At 41.5% G+C, this 17,880-nt stretch overlaps 2 protein-coding genes across 3 annotated transcripts; both read right to left on the bottom strand.

The window, feature by feature from the left end:
• slc35b1 (solute carrier family 35 member B1) lies at nt 1-6,646 on the bottom strand. The gene is made up of 9 exons (XM_033643890.2): nt 6,079-6,646; nt 5,005-5,108; nt 4,768-4,898; nt 4,627-4,657; nt 3,995-4,155; nt 3,778-3,904; nt 1,401-1,507; nt 1,161-1,314; nt 1-696 (listed from the first exon to the last, which is right to left on the bottom strand). Exons 1-9 carry the CDS (start codon nt 6,201-6,203, stop codon nt 644-646), a joined length of 993 nt encoding a protein of 330 aa, XP_033499781.1. The 5' UTR covers nt 6,204-6,646; the 3' UTR covers nt 1-643.
• Nucleotides 6,647-8,021: 1,375 nt separating this feature from the next.
• On the bottom strand, nt 8,022-17,368 carry fam117aa (family with sequence similarity 117 member Aa). Of its 2 annotated transcripts, XM_033643724.2 has the most exons (8): nt 17,106-17,368; nt 15,561-15,706; nt 12,599-12,694; nt 12,291-12,404; nt 11,380-11,496; nt 10,661-10,892; nt 10,364-10,538; nt 8,022-9,413 (listed from the first exon to the last, which is right to left on the bottom strand). In XM_033643724.2, the coding sequence occupies exons 1-8, from the start codon at nt 17,227-17,229 to the stop codon at nt 9,200-9,202; spliced, it is 1,218 nt and encodes a 405-aa protein (XP_033499615.1). In that variant the 5' UTR covers nt 17,230-17,368; the 3' UTR covers nt 8,022-9,199. The 2 variants fall into 2 exon arrangements, with proteins under 2 accessions (XP_033499615.1, XP_033499616.1); XM_033643725.2 differs by lacking the exons at nt 15,561-15,706; nt 17,106-17,368 and adding an exon at nt 13,197-13,431.
• Between the last annotated feature and the right edge of the window lie 512 nt (nt 17,369-17,880).

Genomic DNA, 17,880 nt, shown 5'->3' with positions numbered 1-17,880 from the left:
TGAAAATATCACAATGTCCCTTTTATGGCAAGTTATTTTCAACTTGTAGAAAATAAAAGTAAAAACAATTCAATAGTAAGACTGGACGTAACACAGGCTACATATAACCGTTTATGTTTTATAAATGACATGATACTTGGCTGATTGTTTGCCAAGAAATACACTTTGTGTGCGATAATTACACATATTCAAGCAACAGTTTGTACAGTTGTAAACCAAGCCTTTTTTGGTGGCAAGTTCATGAGATAAATGCTGGAAATGTATGTCTTAGGCCTTGTTTGGTTTCAGTGTCCATCCAAGGGAGGTGAGCTGGTCTGAGAAACAAAGATTTGTCTAAATACAACATTTTCCACCTGTGTCTTTCTGCCAGTCCGAGTGTGCTATCTTGTGGTTTAAAAAAAAAAAAAAAGAAAAAAAAATTAGTGCTCATCACAGTTCATTCAGGACTTGATCGTCTCTCCAATATATCAACAGTACACAACAGAAGCTGGACTCTCTTTTAAATACAGTTAAGTTAAAAATCTGACCACACTACAAATCATAGGCACATACAGTATGCCTGTACAGGACGTCCTATGAAAGTAAGATACTGGCTATAGAGTGTTTTTCCTCTGAAATCTTTCTCTCAAAAGCTCCAGATGTTTTAGTGTGTCGTCTTCTTGGGGGCTTTGCCAAATTTAGCATCCAGTCCGAGACCTAAGGAGAGAAAACCAAAGATGTGATTAAGGAGCAAAGGACAGCCTCAGCAGCTAAACAGAAATGATTTTACACTCTGGATTTCACCAATGCAAACATTTCACAAAAACTTGAGCATTCCAGCTTCCTCCCAAAATACTGTATGTCAGTGTTATATTTACTGATTCCCCTTCAGCTATACTCTCAATGCATAATTTACCACTCAACCAAATGGTTTGCGTAGGAAGCCTAAGTATTCCCCAGTTGGACCTAATTGTTTGTTACAACAAACACATACAGTAACTGTCTCAAGCTACAGTTGAAGGCTTCAACCTTATTTTTGAAAGCATTTGCTTGCATCACAGTCCGTTACTGATTTTACAGCGACACACTGCATTAATGAGAAAAATCAAGGGGGGAGGAGCAAGACTGTGGCAGTAAATCGAGAGGGGGCAGCAAAATGTTCAGCCAGAATTAACTCTCACCGAGGAACACCAGAATGGTGCCAATCCACTGTATCGAAGTCATGACATTGCCAAACAGAATTACGGAGCCAAGGATGGTGAAGAACTTCCTTGTGGTGGTGACGATGGAACAAGTCAGAGGCCCAAAGTACACCACCGTCATAAAGATGAAGGTCTGGTAAAGGAATTATTTAAAAACATATTAAGGAATGGCATCTGCCAACATTGCCCATCATCTCATACCAGTATCCATCCACCCACCTGGCCTAAAGCGCTGGTCAGTCCAAACAGAAGAATATTGTAGATGATGCTCGGGTGGCGCTCAGTAAAACTCAGGAACTCCCATACCTCCCCTGTCCACAATATCGCTGAGAGCAGAGAGGAAGAAAACAACATTAATGTCATTTCAACAACAGCATGTCACATATAGTTGTCTCATCCTTGGCACTGATGTTCTGAGAAAATCAGATCATAGTGGTAATAGTGTGGGCATATGGCACCACCAAGTGGTGTAACACAGTAACAACAGTTAGATGAAGCCTTGGTGTGGGGGCGTCGATTTGTGGGAGTGAAGGCATAACAATACCTTAGTATCTTGGGAAATACCAGCACTTCAAAGCTATCGACTTCTTATAAAAGGTAGCAGGAGTGTCTTTGAGTATGTACAGACACTACAACTGAAGACCTCTGAAGGTATCTTATGCAGCATGAAACTGAATTTATCACTTTGAAAAATAAATATAGCTTTTTTAATGTAATATGGCCTATGATAGAGGGAGGCAGCAGTGCAGGAGAGATGAAAACTTACTAAGAGATAGCAGGCACTGCCAATTAGTTTGGTTATAAAAATGATAACAGTCTCTCCTTTCCAATACTGGCTTTGACCTTTTGATCTTTATCTTTCAGCCCATTACTGCCTAACCTTAGAAAGCCTCTCGTTATATTGTTTTATGTGCCTTACTCTTCAGCATATTGCGGCAACCTCCTCACTGAACTGACGGCTTTGAGGTGCAGCATTCCTTATCTATAAAGATAACACTGAAAACTTCGCCTTGAATGAATATAATGAGTTTTCGGCTCCTGAGAGAATAGTGTTCACCTTTTCGTAAAGAGCCTCTAATGAAGCTGTTATTGGTTTTTGTTTGGGTTTTTTTTTTTTTTTTTTTGACTCATTCAGATTGCCATTAACTACTCCACCACGGCAGCTCTTCATCCTGACTTTATTGAGACAGTACAAATCAACAATGACAAAACATTTTACAGCATATCATACCGACAGCAATGATATGACTCAGCTGAAGATACTAAAACACTTTCAAACGATATGACATAGAGCTGCTGTTTGATAAACTTTTACAGAGGACAAGCAGCTCAAGGAGACCAGCGTGGTAATAAAAGACCTCAATTTGTATTTAAAGCAGGTTAATTTATCTGGACCTTCAGTTCGGATCATACTAGACCCTCCCAGACTTTAAATGAGATGTTTTACAAGACATGCAGAACTGCAGAATACCCAAGTATACTGCGTGTTAAAGATATACTATGCAGGCATTTCCTAGTAATCCCTCTCCATCACCACTTACGACTCACTAGAAGTGTGTGGATGTGTATTTATCTACAGAGACTCTGCCCTCTACCTATATTTCTGCCTACATTTTCTGTGTCGGGGGACGCGATAGGGATGCAAAACACCAAACGAGTGAATTCGGGCTTGGCTTTTACTTTCACTGGTGAGTGTGTTTACAAACAGTAACCGACAATCCTGCATAGTATACCTGAATCACAATATATGACAATAATGGTTAGGTCGGAGCCACTACTGTCTGACTGGTGGTGCACAATTTACTGTCGAGCTGAAGGTGACAACATGAGGGAGATCAAATTTCAGCGGAGGCAAACGGCAGCGCAGACTGTGTTTGTTTACTAAACAGTTCATGTGTCTTTGAGGTGACAAGAGGAGACATGGCAGTCCGTCTCTCAAGAAAACTGCACCAGTATGGTAACAGTTTGGATTCGAAGCCCTGAAAGAAGTGCCCTAACTGGCCACGGGCGTCACAGAGCATCGTTCTGTGCTGAACTTTTGTCAGACAACCTTATGTTCCACTCAAAATTTGTTATTTCGGTCTGGTCCAGTGTTTGGCTTCACTGATTTGAACATTTATACATCAGCCAAACCCTAATTGACAGTTACAAGTTTTAGCTCAAGAACAAGCAACTGTGTGCCACTGAGTGCCAGAATATAAAAACACTACATCAGTTTTGTATAAAGACAACTTGCAAAATGTTTCTGGTTAATAACTTTGTGCAGAGAAGTGTAAAAGTTAACATTATAGTGTTACAAAAAGCCATTAATATGCCAACAAATACATAAACCTTTTTTAGAGTTCAGTGTAATAATTATTCAGAGAAAGCTTTGCAACAGGACGGTCATTGCACCTGTGTTTCTGTTTCATTCTGCTATGTCTTGGCAGCACTGAACCATATCAAGGTGATTCTGCTCATTAATTTCTCCTCTCTGGCTGCAGGTGCGCCAATCAGCCTGGTGTAGTTTTGGTTGGATTAAAACCTTCCATGCTTCCTGGCACTTCGTGGCACATATTCCATCAGACAAGAGTTTGGCAGAGCTTGCTGAACTCACCTAGTCCCAGCACCAGAGTGGACCACATGTTGATGTTCAGCATCATGTGGTTGGCACTCGTCTGGAAGCGAGCCCTCATGTGGTCCTGGGCCACACCAGTCAAACCGTCCAATGTCAGAGAGACCAGCTAACAGAAATGTTGACGTAGATCATCAAAATATAGCAACAAATCGGATTACAAATGCAATGGATGGAATATAAAGTGATATTAACTCACCAACAGAATCTCTCCAAACCCAAAAATGTGGTCATCTGCAACAGCTGAGCTCTTGTTAGGTTTGTAGAGGAACAGCGCTACACCGCTCACAATAAGCAGCACACACAGATACTTAGCAAGCGGGTACCTCTTCCTCAGTATTGTCACCCCGAGGATCATCACTGCAACAACACAACAACAGCATGATGGATGGGTTTTAGCCAAAGATACCAAAGATACCAGGGTGACATGTCTTGGTGTGTGAGTTAATCCTGCCCTGGATACAGTGTCAGGCCTTCACCCATGAGAGTGGAAAATATGGATTGTGTAAGAGTGTGTGTGTTTCCATACATGTAACAGGAGATAACCAAGCTCTGAGTGGCAAGATTAACATTCATGTGCAAACAGGACATACTGTAACTGGCATGTGTGCTCTCAACTCCACATATGTGACACGTATTTGCTTACTCATAGTGCCCTTATACAGTTTAGAAAGATATCAGAATCTGTTGTTTGTCAAAGGGGAGAGGGAGTGGGTAAACTATGATAATTTTCCTTTTGTAAAATTAAATGATGTTTGTGATATGCAGGTATCCAGATGATATGTAGGCAGAAAGCAGAAGGCTAACTAGGAGTGATGTTATCAGATTTACCAGGTATGGGCTTGCAGGATTTCCCCAGAACCTATCAGGACAAAAATATAGCTTTAGGATACGACAGCACCAAGCATTAATAAATCCATAAGAATTATGTTAGGTGACTAACTTTGCTCCATCTGAAAAGATCAGACTTACCTGTGTGGGGTAGTTGACATACTGAAGGGCGGAGTTACTGGACACCATGGCTCCAAGATAAGAGAGGGAACACAGCCCATAGAGCCAGCTCTTGGTGAGATCCGGCTTGGAGCCCTCGAAAAACTGGATCACTGGTGACAAAGAGGAAAATCTGGCTTCAGAAATATATTTTGGATGCTTTTTTTAATTAAACATTTGTATTAGTTTTTGTGTCTCTTATATACACCACATACTCACAGATCTTAGCAAACAGACAACTGATAATGCACTGGATGCAGACCAATGTCCGGGCGAATCTGAACTTCTCCTTTTGGTCCCCCTGGCCATAATCACCTCGAGTGCTGGAAGAGTCAGAGAGAAGGCAGGGTGTTAAGTGCAACGGATTGCAGACAATGAATGTGAGCATAAAGAAGGCTACAATGGCTGTCCTGGCAGGAGTATGGGTGGTGTGCTTTCATGAGTCTTCGTGCTATGAAAAGGCCGCTCAGAGAGGAGATACCACAATGCATTAAGTTACATCTGACAGGGTCAGGTGGTGGTGGAGGTGGTGACATTTTGTTAGTGGACCAAGAATTAGCAGCAGTATTTTTTGCCTGCTTGCTGGTGTCATTGTTCAAGATTCACCAAGTACTCAGCAGCTTTAGTCAATATTTTTAAATAACAATATTAAATGAAAGTCAATCATTTAGCTTTGTGAAAGGTCATCATTTTGAAACCAGATATGATCCCTGTCAGCTCTAGTGACTTAGGTGACAACATACCATCTGTGTCATGCCTCCGTATGTGATATGCCATAGAGGCTGAGCTCCCCTGACTTCATTCACTATCTAAGTAACCACAAATAACGACAGCTGTTGTGTGTTTGATTTGATAATGGACATTTAATCAAACTATGAAAGATAATATGTATTGGAGGCACATGACATCACTACCCTATTAATGAGAGATGATGACTCAAGAGCTTCATTGAATTAGAAATTGAGACCATCTGCTCAATGCTTTCTAATATGACCAAATGTCACACCAAACTCCATTCAAAAATCTGACGATTTAATGTAAGATTTGCATGCAAGATTTTCGGTAAAGTAAACGCTGTACATCTCGTATGAGATTGTATAGCGACTAAACTGAAGGCACTGGCACATGCCGTACTTAGCTGCACACTACTTATAGCTATGTCAAATTAAATAAAGCTTGTATTGATTAGGGAATTTTCGACATGCAAGCCAACATTAAATTAGCTGTTTTTTAAATGGAGTTTGGCACAGGACAGAGACGACATGTAACATGAAGCAGCCAGGTGTTACTCACATAATCTCTTGTAATATTCCGTAGTAAAAGTAACAGACGAAGACTCCGAGGAAGCAAACGATGAACCGTATCCGCATGTTGTCCCACATCGAGGAGGGTTTGCCAGCTCCCTTTCCCGCAGCCATGCTGTCGCCCACCAGCCCGGCTATGTTAACCGACACCGCTCCGCTCCCCGCGCCCCTTACTCCGACGTCCCGCTCCACTATAGCCGATGTCACGAGCCCGGAAATGGTGCTCGCGTTGTTACGTTAGGTGTGGGTCAGTGAGGCAGGTAAAGTTTTTCTCCTTCAAACCCTCTTGTGCACATTAACAGTTAATTTGCAGAGGTTGCTAACGCTACCGTGACTTCCCTGGAGCTGCACAGACAGTCAGATATCATGGCATCTGTTTATTTTCTGTCATTGTGATGGAGCTAAGATTCTCCTCCGGGACGGCTGTAAAATCAAAAACATCCCATTCCCGCTGGGGAATATGAAACAGTGCTGTCAGCAGAGTACAGCTGGTGTTTTCATTGAGCGATTAAAACCTATATTTAGTTGCGAAAAGCGGTCGCGTCAGGGAAATGAGTTTTAAGGAAGGACCTCAGTGGTGTCGACAGCTGAGCCTGAACAATTAGCTTCAGTTTGATAATTTGTATCTTGCACACAAAAACATTATGGTGTGCTTGGTGTAACTGCGTCAATCCATTGTAAAAACAGAAATGTAAAATACACTATTTTAATAAAAGCTCTGCATTTAAAAAATGTACTCAAACATTAGGTTAAAAGTAAGACTAGTAATACTCAGTGAAAGTAGCCTACTCATTAGGTCTTGGTCAGATTTACATAATCTTACATTATGGCGATTCGTTCATGTTTACATCACTTAAATTTAAAAAGTGGGGATAAATTACTTTAGATAGTGTTGGGTATCTTAACCTGTAATAATATACTATATAATAACCCATACTAAGTCATCATACAATACATCATCGACTTACAACACTACAGGTAATTTTCACTATTTCTACCGCAGGTTGAATATATATTCTGTTTATTAATGATCGTACATATTCACATATATATGTACATATCTAAGTCCTTTATATTTATACTGTGTAACATGCCTGTGCAATTTCCTATTGTGCACTATTTTACCACTTGTACTGTACAATAAAATGTGTGGACTATATTTCTACATCTTTACAGTAAATATAATACATAGTATGTGTGTATTTCAGTTATCCTGTGCATCTATCAATCATGGACATACAGTATCTGTTTAAGTGAAAGATGTGTTTAGTTCATATAGATTATATATTATTTTTATTCTGGTTTATTGATATTCTTGTAATATTTTTCTTATCAATTTTTAGCATTCAATTACTTTTTTACTCCTTTTTTTGCTTGCTCCTGACTCTTGAGCTGCTGTAAGGTGTGAATTAATGAAGCCTTATCTTAAAATATATTAATTAATTTATATTTTGTGTTGATAATCTAGATCCTAAAAGTAAATAAAAGCTGTCAAATAATTGTAGTGAAGTAAAAAGTGCAGTATTTACCTCCGAAATATAATTAGTTAGAAGTATAAAGTAGCAGAAATTTAAACACTCAAGTACCTCAAAGTTGTACACACAGTATACTTGAGTATCACTGCAGAAATGCGAATTGTTTTTGTGATAATGGACTTAAATTGGCCGTGTTATATGATATGGCAATAGCAAAGACAGCTATTACAAAAACACGAGGTCCTTCCTTGAAAAAGTCGCGTGCCTTTTTGTCGTCCTAGGATGTGGATTAAATTCATTGGTCCATGTCAGGCAACAGCGATCATCTCTTGTCCAATCACAAAGCAGATTTTGGTGAAAAGGGCGGTGCTTCGATTTAAAAACCGCAAATCCACGTGTCAAAGGCAAGTAACAACAACAAGAACAAAACCACAGGAATTATAAGTAGCATTTACTATATTTGACCGCCCAGACAATCTGGGTATTTTATTTTTCTTCACAATGGCAACAGCACACTAAACAAAACATGTATGAAAAGAGTGCAGAAACAGGTCAGAGAAAATAATACCTCACAAATAATACCTATTTTCTCAACTATAGGTATGTTTTGTAATCAGTGTTGCATAGGATCATACTGACAGTGAACATTAACTTGAGCAGAGGGAAATCAGCCTCTTCCATGTCCAAGTGAATACTGAAACATTAATGCTTTCTGGCCAGAACCATATGGTCCAAAGAGGCTCAGATTATACACAAAACACTCAGCTTGACCCACTCATTCTTTAAAAAACAAAACCTACATTGCAAAAGTTTGGTTGGAACAATGCCCGCTGTTGGCAAGTAAAGCTAATAAAAACATCCTTTCCTGCTTATAAATCATTAAAGCATTAACAGAAACACATTTCTGTCAGTGAATACAAAAACAGTATGACCAGCCTCCTTACAAAGATACAAAAATATATATCTTTCCTAGAAATACATCTGTAGAAAAGCAGGCCACCATTAAACTATGGGCCAAACATATTCCTCTTTAACCAGCAGATTTCTAAAAGTTCAGGAACAAACCCATCGAGCACTTTGTTCATCAAATCAAGCTGAAAGTTCATCTAAACTTAGCAATCCTTTAATCAACACGAAAGTAGAGTAAGAAAATAATACTCAGGTTCTAAGTGCTTGGGTTTTTGACTCTGAATTCACTTCCTCTGACATTGAAAATGGAAAAATCCCTACCACACACTGCAGTCTTTGTCTGAAATGCTGATGCACAACTAAAACAGTTTTATCAAAAAGAATAACGTCAAAAACTCAGTCAGCTGGAAAGTTTTCCCAGCATTCCCTGAACTTCAGTCCTGGAGTTCATCCACAGCCCACATGGGGAAATACTAAGTGCTGATGAGCTAAATATCAGTTTCAACAAGGCATCCTGCAGGTGGAAATAATCAATACAGCAGCCCGATTAGGCCAAAGTTAATCTAAAGTATGTCTCAAAGTCTTTTGACATCACAGTGATCATGGCACGTTACAGTAGGCAACCACAGGTATCTGCTGGCATACAAAACATTTCCAGTTCCTGCAGGTCCTGGCAGTGCATCAGTGTGGTGTAGTCCTGAGGGGAGGCTCTGCTCAGATATCCACCTACTGCATGCCCAGGTGCCTGGTAGGAGAGGCCTGACCTGGGCAGCCAGTGACCGGAGAGACTGACAGGCCGCGGAAGAGGAGGTCCATGGAGGGCAGGAGGGGCTTCAGGAGACTGACAGGGCAGAAAGCGGAGCCTCCGTGGGGGGTAAAGTTGACTTTATTGGGGTCAGGGCAGGATGGCTGGAGGAGAGGCTCATCCTGACAGGCAGCCCTGGAGGTAAAGAGAAGGAGGAGAGTAGTTGGCATGTACCCCAAGACTCTGAATCAACAAGGGCTGCAAAAACTTTGCTTTTGTATAGTTTAATAAATAATACATTATTCAAAATTCAAGATTAACTTTAATCTCCCACAGAGTGAAAATTTTGTCTTGGACTTTTCATCCCCATGCTGTAGCCATAGAGAAAAAAAATCCACATACAAAAAACATACATTTAAAAGTAAATAAATAAAAAAAACTTGTTAATAAAGGAAAGAAAAGACAGAGAAATTCTAAAAACACAAAGGCAAACAGAAAAAAGCTGCTAATCTGCCATAATTTGACACAGGGATACAATTAATGTTTAGATCTAATTAACCAATGGATTCATTTAGTCTTGAAAATGCAGTGCTAATTATTCCAAAAAAAGGGAAAAAGAAGAGATGACTAGAGTTCAGGCATCGCCCCTATTAACGAGGACCATTGTTCATTAGACACTGCTGTTATTTTTTTCCATATGAAACTCTTTTTACCTTATCTCTCCACTTGTTTATGCTGGGAGGCTGTTTTAGTCTTTTTTGCCATCAGGAGCAGAATCCTCAGTAAATTAATTGTTTCTCTATCTGTCATATTATCTGGAGTAATACCTAGTATGAACAGTGCTGGGTCTTAGATAAAGTCATTTATCCATTGTGGTCTTTTCAGTAGATTATGGGCTATGTGCTGATCTCGCAGGCGGAGTCCGGAAAGCAACATCACCACAGCAGATGTGCTTATTATTGTTGACTATGGACATGAAAAGTGATGTTAAGTATGGATAAGTATGTGAATATTATTGCAAACACCTGTGTAGGGGATGTTAGTGGAGTTCCAAAGTAAAATTGTTGCCCCCTTGCAGCTTATTCCAGCCATAGTGACTAATATACAATTATATCATGTATGCATCATGTTTTGGTCTGACTTACATCGCCTCTTCGCACACTCGTACTCTCTCGCAGCCTTCCGGTGGCTCGCGCGGGAAGCAGTAGCTTTTGTTTGGACGAGGAGCGGAAGAGCATGGCTGCAACAGAGGAGGATCCAGTGCAAATGATGGGAGCGACGTCGACGGAGTGGGACACAGCGTCTCACAGTGCACCCGCTCTGCAAGGAAGGGCAGAAATATCCAAACTTTTAATAAAACAAAAATTACACACATATATCTGTTAAAACCTCTGCGTACCTGCACTGTAAAAGCACACTACAGAAATGCAGAGTTGTCTCACCTGGCTCTCCCATGGGACAGGGAGACTGTGATGGAGACAGAGGAGATGGGTTCAGAGGAGAAGGGGAATTTGAAGGTGACAGAAGCGATGGGTCTAGAGGACAGGGGGACTGAGAAGGAGAGAGGAGGGAAGGATCCAGATCCAGAGGGCCGGGGGAGGGCTCACTCTGAGAGCCACTGCTGCATCTCTGGACAGGGACAGGGGCCCTGTGGCCATCTGGGATATCCAAGATCTGGAATATTACGGAGGAAACAAGCAAAAGGGTCAGACTAGGCAAAGGAACTATAAAAGCCAGAGTGTGGCTCCCTCTCTGGGAGGGACAAGTAGAGTACAGATGACTTTTTAATTTAATTTTCTCATGATTGTAATAAGATTGTATGATGACAACAAGGTTGCTAACCTGAGCTATGCAGCTGCTCAGACATTAGGTCAAAATGTTGACATTTTAGTTTTGGATTTTTGATATCAAAGCTCAAATTGCTATTGGTACTTGAGCAGTATTTTGACAGGGGCCCAAAATATACTTTTGCCCTTAGGCCCACAGTCTCAGTATCAAAACTGAGATCAAATTATAATTTACAAATTACAAAATGGCCTTTAAATATATGGACTTTGAATGAGATTAGGCTCTTTTAGAAAAGGCAGTTACATATTAAAATTTTCCATATTCGTTGTTTATAGTTTACCACTATTGAATTTACATAGCTCAGTGGCCTCACCTCATGCTGATCGTCAGGTTTCTCAGAAACAAACACCTCCTCCAGCTCCAGGTTGAGGCCCTCAACACTACGTCGCAGCCGGGGGGCGAGTCTGTTCAGTGGCATCCGGGGAAGTGTCTGTAGAAGAACAGGTCAAATACAGTCAAGTGGAGAGGGAGTGTGCTTACTGTGTACTTAAAGCAGCTGTGTTTCTTTACTTGGGCAAAATTCTGCTGTGGTGTCTAGTTCTATACTGCCTGTGTTTGAATTGTACAGTAAAAATGAGTAATTTCCACAAGGGATGGAAGATATAAAAATTTCTCTCCCCCAATATCAGATCAGTGACCAGTCTTCAAATGCCTCCAAATACCACAAGAAAGCAAAGACACTCTGTGTGTTCACTGAACTCCTGTCTCATGCTGGTTACATGTTAACCCTAGATTAAAAAAAAAAACACAGAGAAATACTTAGAGTTTCATCATTTTTATAAAACATACACATATACCTGTGTGTCAGGTGTGTGCGCATTTTGATACAAAATCTTGTGTCCCAGAGCAGAGACCAGCAATATTGACCATTACTGCTTTTATTGTACTGAAGGTTCATCGCCTTAAGGGACTGCAAATCATATAAATATATAAATATATATATATATATATATAGACTTGCCAATGTCTGACTGACGATGTCGCCCTTGGTACAATATAGTGTGATATGCTGGTTTCAGATTGTCTTTATGTGACAGCATGGCAGTAACACAGGAGACGTGATGACAGCAGTTCCTAAGAAAAGCACTAGTTTTTTATATCCCTGTTACTAAGAGCTTCCTAGTCTGCCCGTGGCAGACACTTTGACATGAGTAGACATCATGAAAACTTTGTCCTTTGTGTCTTCACCTCACATGTCATCAAAAGACAAAAGAGCAAAGCTACCTGAGTGATGCCTGCTGCATGACCTGCTGGCAGGGGGTGGTGGGGGAGCTCATAGCCCGCTGGGGGAGGGACGTGGCGTGAGCGCTTCTGCAGCTGGTTCCTCAGCTTGGCCACCTGAGGGCAGAATGGAGAGAAAAATGATTCAGGGAGTCACTGTGATTCATTCTGAAAAGGGAGAGGTTACTCCTGTTCCCCCTCAGGGGCTGTTAATGTTTGATGCTGTCAGTGGGAGGGTGCAGCGTGACGGCTGTGAGTATGACTGAGAAACAGGACGACTGATTAATGAGCTGCTATAGTGATTAACTTGCCTCCCTCAGGTGCTCTGCACTGCCCCACGACGCCGAGCGCTTGTGTCCGCCGGCACTCCTCCTTCCTCGGGTCACCTCTGCCCAGGAACTTGGGGTCTTTGAAAAAAATATTATTACAGTGTGGTGAATAAAGAGTCAAGTGTTTGTCTCACAAACCTTAGGGGACTGTGGTAGAAATGGCCTTTTTTTGGCAGCAATTCTAGCTGACCTTTTGGAGGCCCTCTTCCATTTTCTGTTAAACCCAGTGAACTCCAATCAGCACTACAACTTGAGAGTACAACCCAGAAGTGGAGCCCCACAGCTGTTTTGCACACCTGCCCCACAACAGCTGTACAGAGGAAGACGAGAAGAAAACCACCCTGAGCTGCAAAACAGCCCCGCTTCCACACACATAAGAAAACATCCAAACCACATCACTGTAAAGTCTATAAATACAGTGCAAGCATCAGCACTCAACACCTCAGTGCACTTACACATACAGTAACCTTGTTATTCACAAAGTCACATACTGTGGAGGGAAAACAACTAAGACAAACAGAAAACAAGGACTTTCCTGTGCACTTCTTCTTTTGTCAATCACAACTCATAACGGCCGTACCGATTTCTTCACATTTACTCTTGATCTTCTTCCTGCGGGAGTCTGGTTGGCTGCTCCTGGCTGTTGGTTGGGAGCAGACGCCTGGCAGTTCATAATCACCAGGTGAAACCCAGGTTGAGTCGACTCACAGGGTCAGATACTCACAGCTGCGGTGCCTCCTGTCAACTGCCTCACACACTGATCCACTCACCGGTGTCCATGCCATTCATAAGGCAGCTAATATTACAAATTTAGCTCCCACTGTCTGCGGTATGTCATGCCCTCTGTCTCCAAAATACGACCTCTTCTTTAGGTGTCGTCCTCACAACTCAGAAAATTGGTGCCACAACTGCCAGCGGGAGAACGCAGACACCATCTTGTCCTGTCCAGTCGACTCATACATAATGCGATGCCCCAGCTAAATATGTCAGAGCGCGGCATGAGTCAGTCATACAGTGACATCGGTGTAGAGTTACAGCTGCCAACTCCCCCCCGAATCATCCAACACCAACAACCCCACCCTGCCCAAAACATGAACGGGGGGGATCATGGGAGACAAACCTATAAAAAGACTCAAAGGTAGCTGAACATTTCATCTGATATGGCTAGTGTTTCCAGCTTGGATGATGCAGTAATGTGCACGTAATTCCTGTTTACAGTGTGGCCACAATAATAAAAATAAGGCTGCAACTTATGCTAATGCTTACGCTTCCTTTGACTATTAATTGACTTGTTGTTGTTGATTAACTATGTATTTATCAGTCTGCAAAATGCCACAACATATTGCTTGTTTGGTCTGGTCCAAAACCAAAATGATATTCAACTTACAGTTACATAAAACAGAGAAAAGCAACAAATTCCTTACATCCGAGAGGCTGGAGGAAGGGAATATTTTGTACTTTTGCTTGATAAATGCCTTTTGGTTATCAAAACTATTGGCAATTCTTTCCTTTTGATCAACAAACTGGTTGATGGACTACTTATTTCAGCATTAAACAAGAACAACTTACACTGAAATGCAATCTACTGACCCTGAGATAGACTCTGCCTTACACATTTCTTGTTTAGAATGGTTTGATTAATTATTTGTGTTGTTGTTGGACTGCATTGGATTATATGGCCTGCCATAATAGAATTTTGTCCACATACACACTTACATAACTGTAAAATTACTGCATAATAAAAGGTTAACTACACATATAATATAATCCACGGTCCACTTTGTAATAGAGCTTCAATGATTAATCGATTAACCAGCTAGTTGTAAACTATTAAATGAGTCACAAACTAATTTGACAATAGATTAATCGATTTCAGTCATTTTTATGAAAAAAAAAAAAAAAAAAAAAAAAGTGAATACTTGTGGTTTCTTTGCTCCTCTATGACAGTAACCTGAATATCTTTGGGTTGTGGACAAAACATGACATTTGAAGACGCCATCTTGGGCTTTGGGAAGCTCTGATCAAAATTTTCACCATTTTATAAATTATTTTATAGCTGCAGCCTTACTGTGTAAAGTAATGTTATTTTTCTTTTGATTTTGCATATGTATGGCCAGAAGATGTATGTCACACTGTTGTGATGTTTGAAATAGTGATGTCCTGTAATCCCATGTGGTGTTGCCAAAATGCTCGGCATGACAAAGACATAAAAACTAACTGACTTACTATAATCTCATCATTTTAAAATCTCCAAATGTATAAATCCACATCAGAGATGTTATGTATGCTTTGCAGGAAAACTGAGGGAGTGCAACAATGTGCCTGATGAAGAATGAAACAAACAATCAGTTATATCATCTGAAGTAATTCAGAGGAACTATGGCAGGAGGAGCTGGGTGGGATGGTGTGTATGTGTGTGGTTGCGTTGAGTGCTGGGGGATGGGGTGTCTGTATAATGAGGTCAGGAGGGGTCTGTTCCTCACAATGGAGGCAAAGGGGGTTCGTTCGGGTTTAAACTGTGTCAGGAGCGATGGCGAAGCCACGGAGCTTGGTGATGTTACTCGGGGCTTTGTGCACTAGTTAAGAGCTGATACAGTCGAGGGGGGGGAGCGAGGGGAAGAACAGCAGAGTTTAAAGAAGAACAAAAACGACTATTTCCAGTTGGCTGCCTTTCACCCGCAGCGTTCAACAGGAACCACCAGACACCTGCAGAGCCAACATCAGATATCTTGTCCTCTATAGAAATCCTTAACATACAAGAAAAGCAAGGCAGGGGAAACATTTGGTCTGTGACATGAAGCAACAGGTTTTACAGGGACACGCTACCACACCAGCAGCAGCTCTGGTATAACAGACTGCCACATCATGGGTTTTGTTAAATTACAGTAATCACAACCAAGGTATCACCAATAATTTGACAGTTGCATGATGTATTAATATTCACCTGCGTGGCTTTGTCATTGACACAGGTGACAGCTGTGCACTCTGCCTCCTTGGGCCACTGTCCCTGCAGATAGGGTCCAACGATGGCATCCAAAGAAAGAGTTCTCCGGATGGTGGGTTTCGGTGGGCGAGCACTTGTCCTGTCAGCTTTTGGAGACAGAAATCAGACATATTAAGTGAGTGAGTTGTCAGGGTTGTGTAAGCTTTAACTCAATACTTGTCAGAACAATGTCTGTCTTGCAGGAGTTATAAATATTCTTGCCTGTGTGATCACGTTTAGCTTGTAGTAACACTGCATGTATGTGTAGAAAAACTCCTCTTAGAGGGGCTAAACAGTATTTTAACACCAGTTGTTCACAAATTGCTCCCAGGCTTCCTCCCCACCAATAGCCGCTCAGTGTGTAGAGTTGTGTGTGTGTATGTTGGCAGCTCTTTGTAATCTCTGGCAGGTGTGGACCCATGCCTTTGACCTGGAGCAAAGCCATGCAACTACAGAGCATTGGCAACAGTACATCAACCACCAAACACGCGCACACACACACACACACAAACACACACACGGTATGTTGTCATGTTGCAGGGCAGACGGGATGTATAAATACACGGCACAATGTGCAGATGTGACTTGCACAAACACACTTAAAGAACAACAAAGAGGCCTTGAAAGCTGCTGCTGTGTTCGCATGAAGCATGCAGCAGAGATCCCACAGGTCAGAGTGCAAAGGGGCGACTGAGTGTCCAAATAACATTATGAGAACAGTGTTATTTTTCAGGGTTTAGCAGCCTTCATTGTTGACTTAACTTTCTCATGGCACATTAGAAACTTACTTTTCAGACAACAAATCGAGTAAAAAGTTGGAGAGAGGTGTGGCTTTTGAAATCACCAAATCAAACCTGCTTTTCTTGATCTAATAATTTGTTGTACTTTTCTTAAATTAAATGTTGCTTATCAATAATTTCTGCATGAGAGCATGAGTTAAAATGTGAGAACTCAGTCATTCGAAAATGAACACTTGTTGACTCACAGTTGGTGAGTGCCTGGGACTGACTTTTTGTGCTTTCCTTAAGACTGCAACCAACTACTGACTATTTGCACTATTGATCCATCTCCTGATTCATTTCTCCATTAACCAATAAGTTGTTTTGTCTATAAAATGCCCATCAGAGTTGTTCAGACCCCCAACTTTTGTCCAAAGCATTAAATTATTGAATTTACAATGGCGTAAAACAGGAAAAAAAACTGCAAATCTTCACACTGGAGAAGCGGAATGACAAAATGTTTGGCATATTTGCTTGGCAAAGGACTGAAACCATTAATTAAAATTGTTGCTCATTAATTTTCTGTCCATTTATTAATCATCTCAGCTCTACTTTTCTCTGTGATACAATAAAGAAAAGGAGAAATGTGTGAATCACTTGACCATAGGTAGGATCATTTCTGAGGTACATATTGATCATAAAGTGACACCATGCAAACTTTTTCACACTGGACCACATGGAAATGAGTGCAGCTTAAATGAATGCCTCCCCCTGAGTGTGTATTTACCCGTCTTGACCTCCCTGCAAAGGAGAGCTGAGCCCCTCTGGAGCTGGTATGGGACTGTGGCTCTGAGGGGCTGCAGGTTGGGGTTGCTGCACCCCCGAGGCGCTCCTCCACTTCTGCCGGACATCCCCCACTCTGAGAACGGCTTAAGAAAACACACACTTCTTCGCTTTTCTTCCTCCAGTCGTTCACTTCAACTATGCGCGTCGCTCAGTTCACACTCATCCTCAGCGGCGATCCAAAACTCTGATCGGGCCTCTTGATGGACACCCAGCTTCTTCTTGAGCTTTCTTTTGTGGTAATGATCATGGTTTTTTTTCTTATTTTAGGGCTGAAAAAGGAGAGGCGAGCTGAGTCCAGCTTTGTCGTTCAATGCATCTTCACAAATCCTTCATTTTGCAGAGATAATACCACCACCAGCTGCAGAGACTACGAGCTGCTCTCGTACATCTCCGCCTGTAACTCCTGTCTGCAAACTGAAAACACAACAGAGGAGCTCAACCTGTGTATATAAGCACGAGTCCTGTGTGTGACTCCAAGGCAGGACGATCTGATTGGCTGCTGCGGAAGACGTTGTCAGCACTTATTGGTCGCTCCATCCATCCATCTCCTGGGTGGACTCAAGAAGTTTGGTTTTGTCCCCCCAGGATCCAGAGCCACAGGAGCCCAACCTGTACTTCTCTCTCAGACTGCCAGCTGCTCTGACTCAACAGATTCATTTGAACCTTTTTAACTTACTGCATTTATAATTCAGAAGTATCTACTGGGTGCAATAGTT

Source organism: Epinephelus lanceolatus, chromosome 18 (assembly GCF_041903045.1).
Source record: "Epinephelus lanceolatus isolate andai-2023 chromosome 18, ASM4190304v1, whole genome shotgun sequence".
Classification (NCBI taxonomy): Eukaryota; Metazoa; Chordata; class Actinopteri; order Perciformes; family Serranidae; genus Epinephelus; species Epinephelus lanceolatus.
Note: the sequence above shows the minus strand (reverse complement) of the source record. Positions and strands in the feature narration are given on the sequence as shown.

Bases quoted from the DNA above. Each gene is read 5' to 3' on its own strand.
- slc35b1 (XM_033643890.2), bottom strand. From the start codon at position 6,203: ATGGCTGCGGGAAAGGGAGCTGGCAAACCCTCCTCGATGTGGGACAAC. The intron at 4,156-4,626 runs GTAAATCTGATA...GTGTTGTTGCAG, and splicing joins ATCCTGCAAGCCCATACCTG to TGATGATCCTCGGGGTGACA. The intron at 697-1,160 runs GTGAGAGTTAAT...TTCTCTCCTTAG, and splicing joins CACCATTCTGGTGTTCCTCG to GTCTCGGACTGGATGCTAAA.
- fam117aa (XM_033643724.2), bottom strand. From the start codon at position 17,229: ATGTCCGGCAGAAGTGGAGGAGCGCCTCGGGGGTGCAGCAACCCCAAC. The intron at 15,707-17,105 runs GTAAATACACAC...TGTCTCCAAAAG, and splicing joins TTGCAGGGAGGTCAAGACGG to CTGACAGGACAAGTGCTCGC. The intron at 12,695-15,560 runs GTGAATATTAAT...TTTTTTTCAAAG, and splicing joins TCAATGACAAAGCCACGCAG to ACCCCAAGTTCCTGGGCAGA.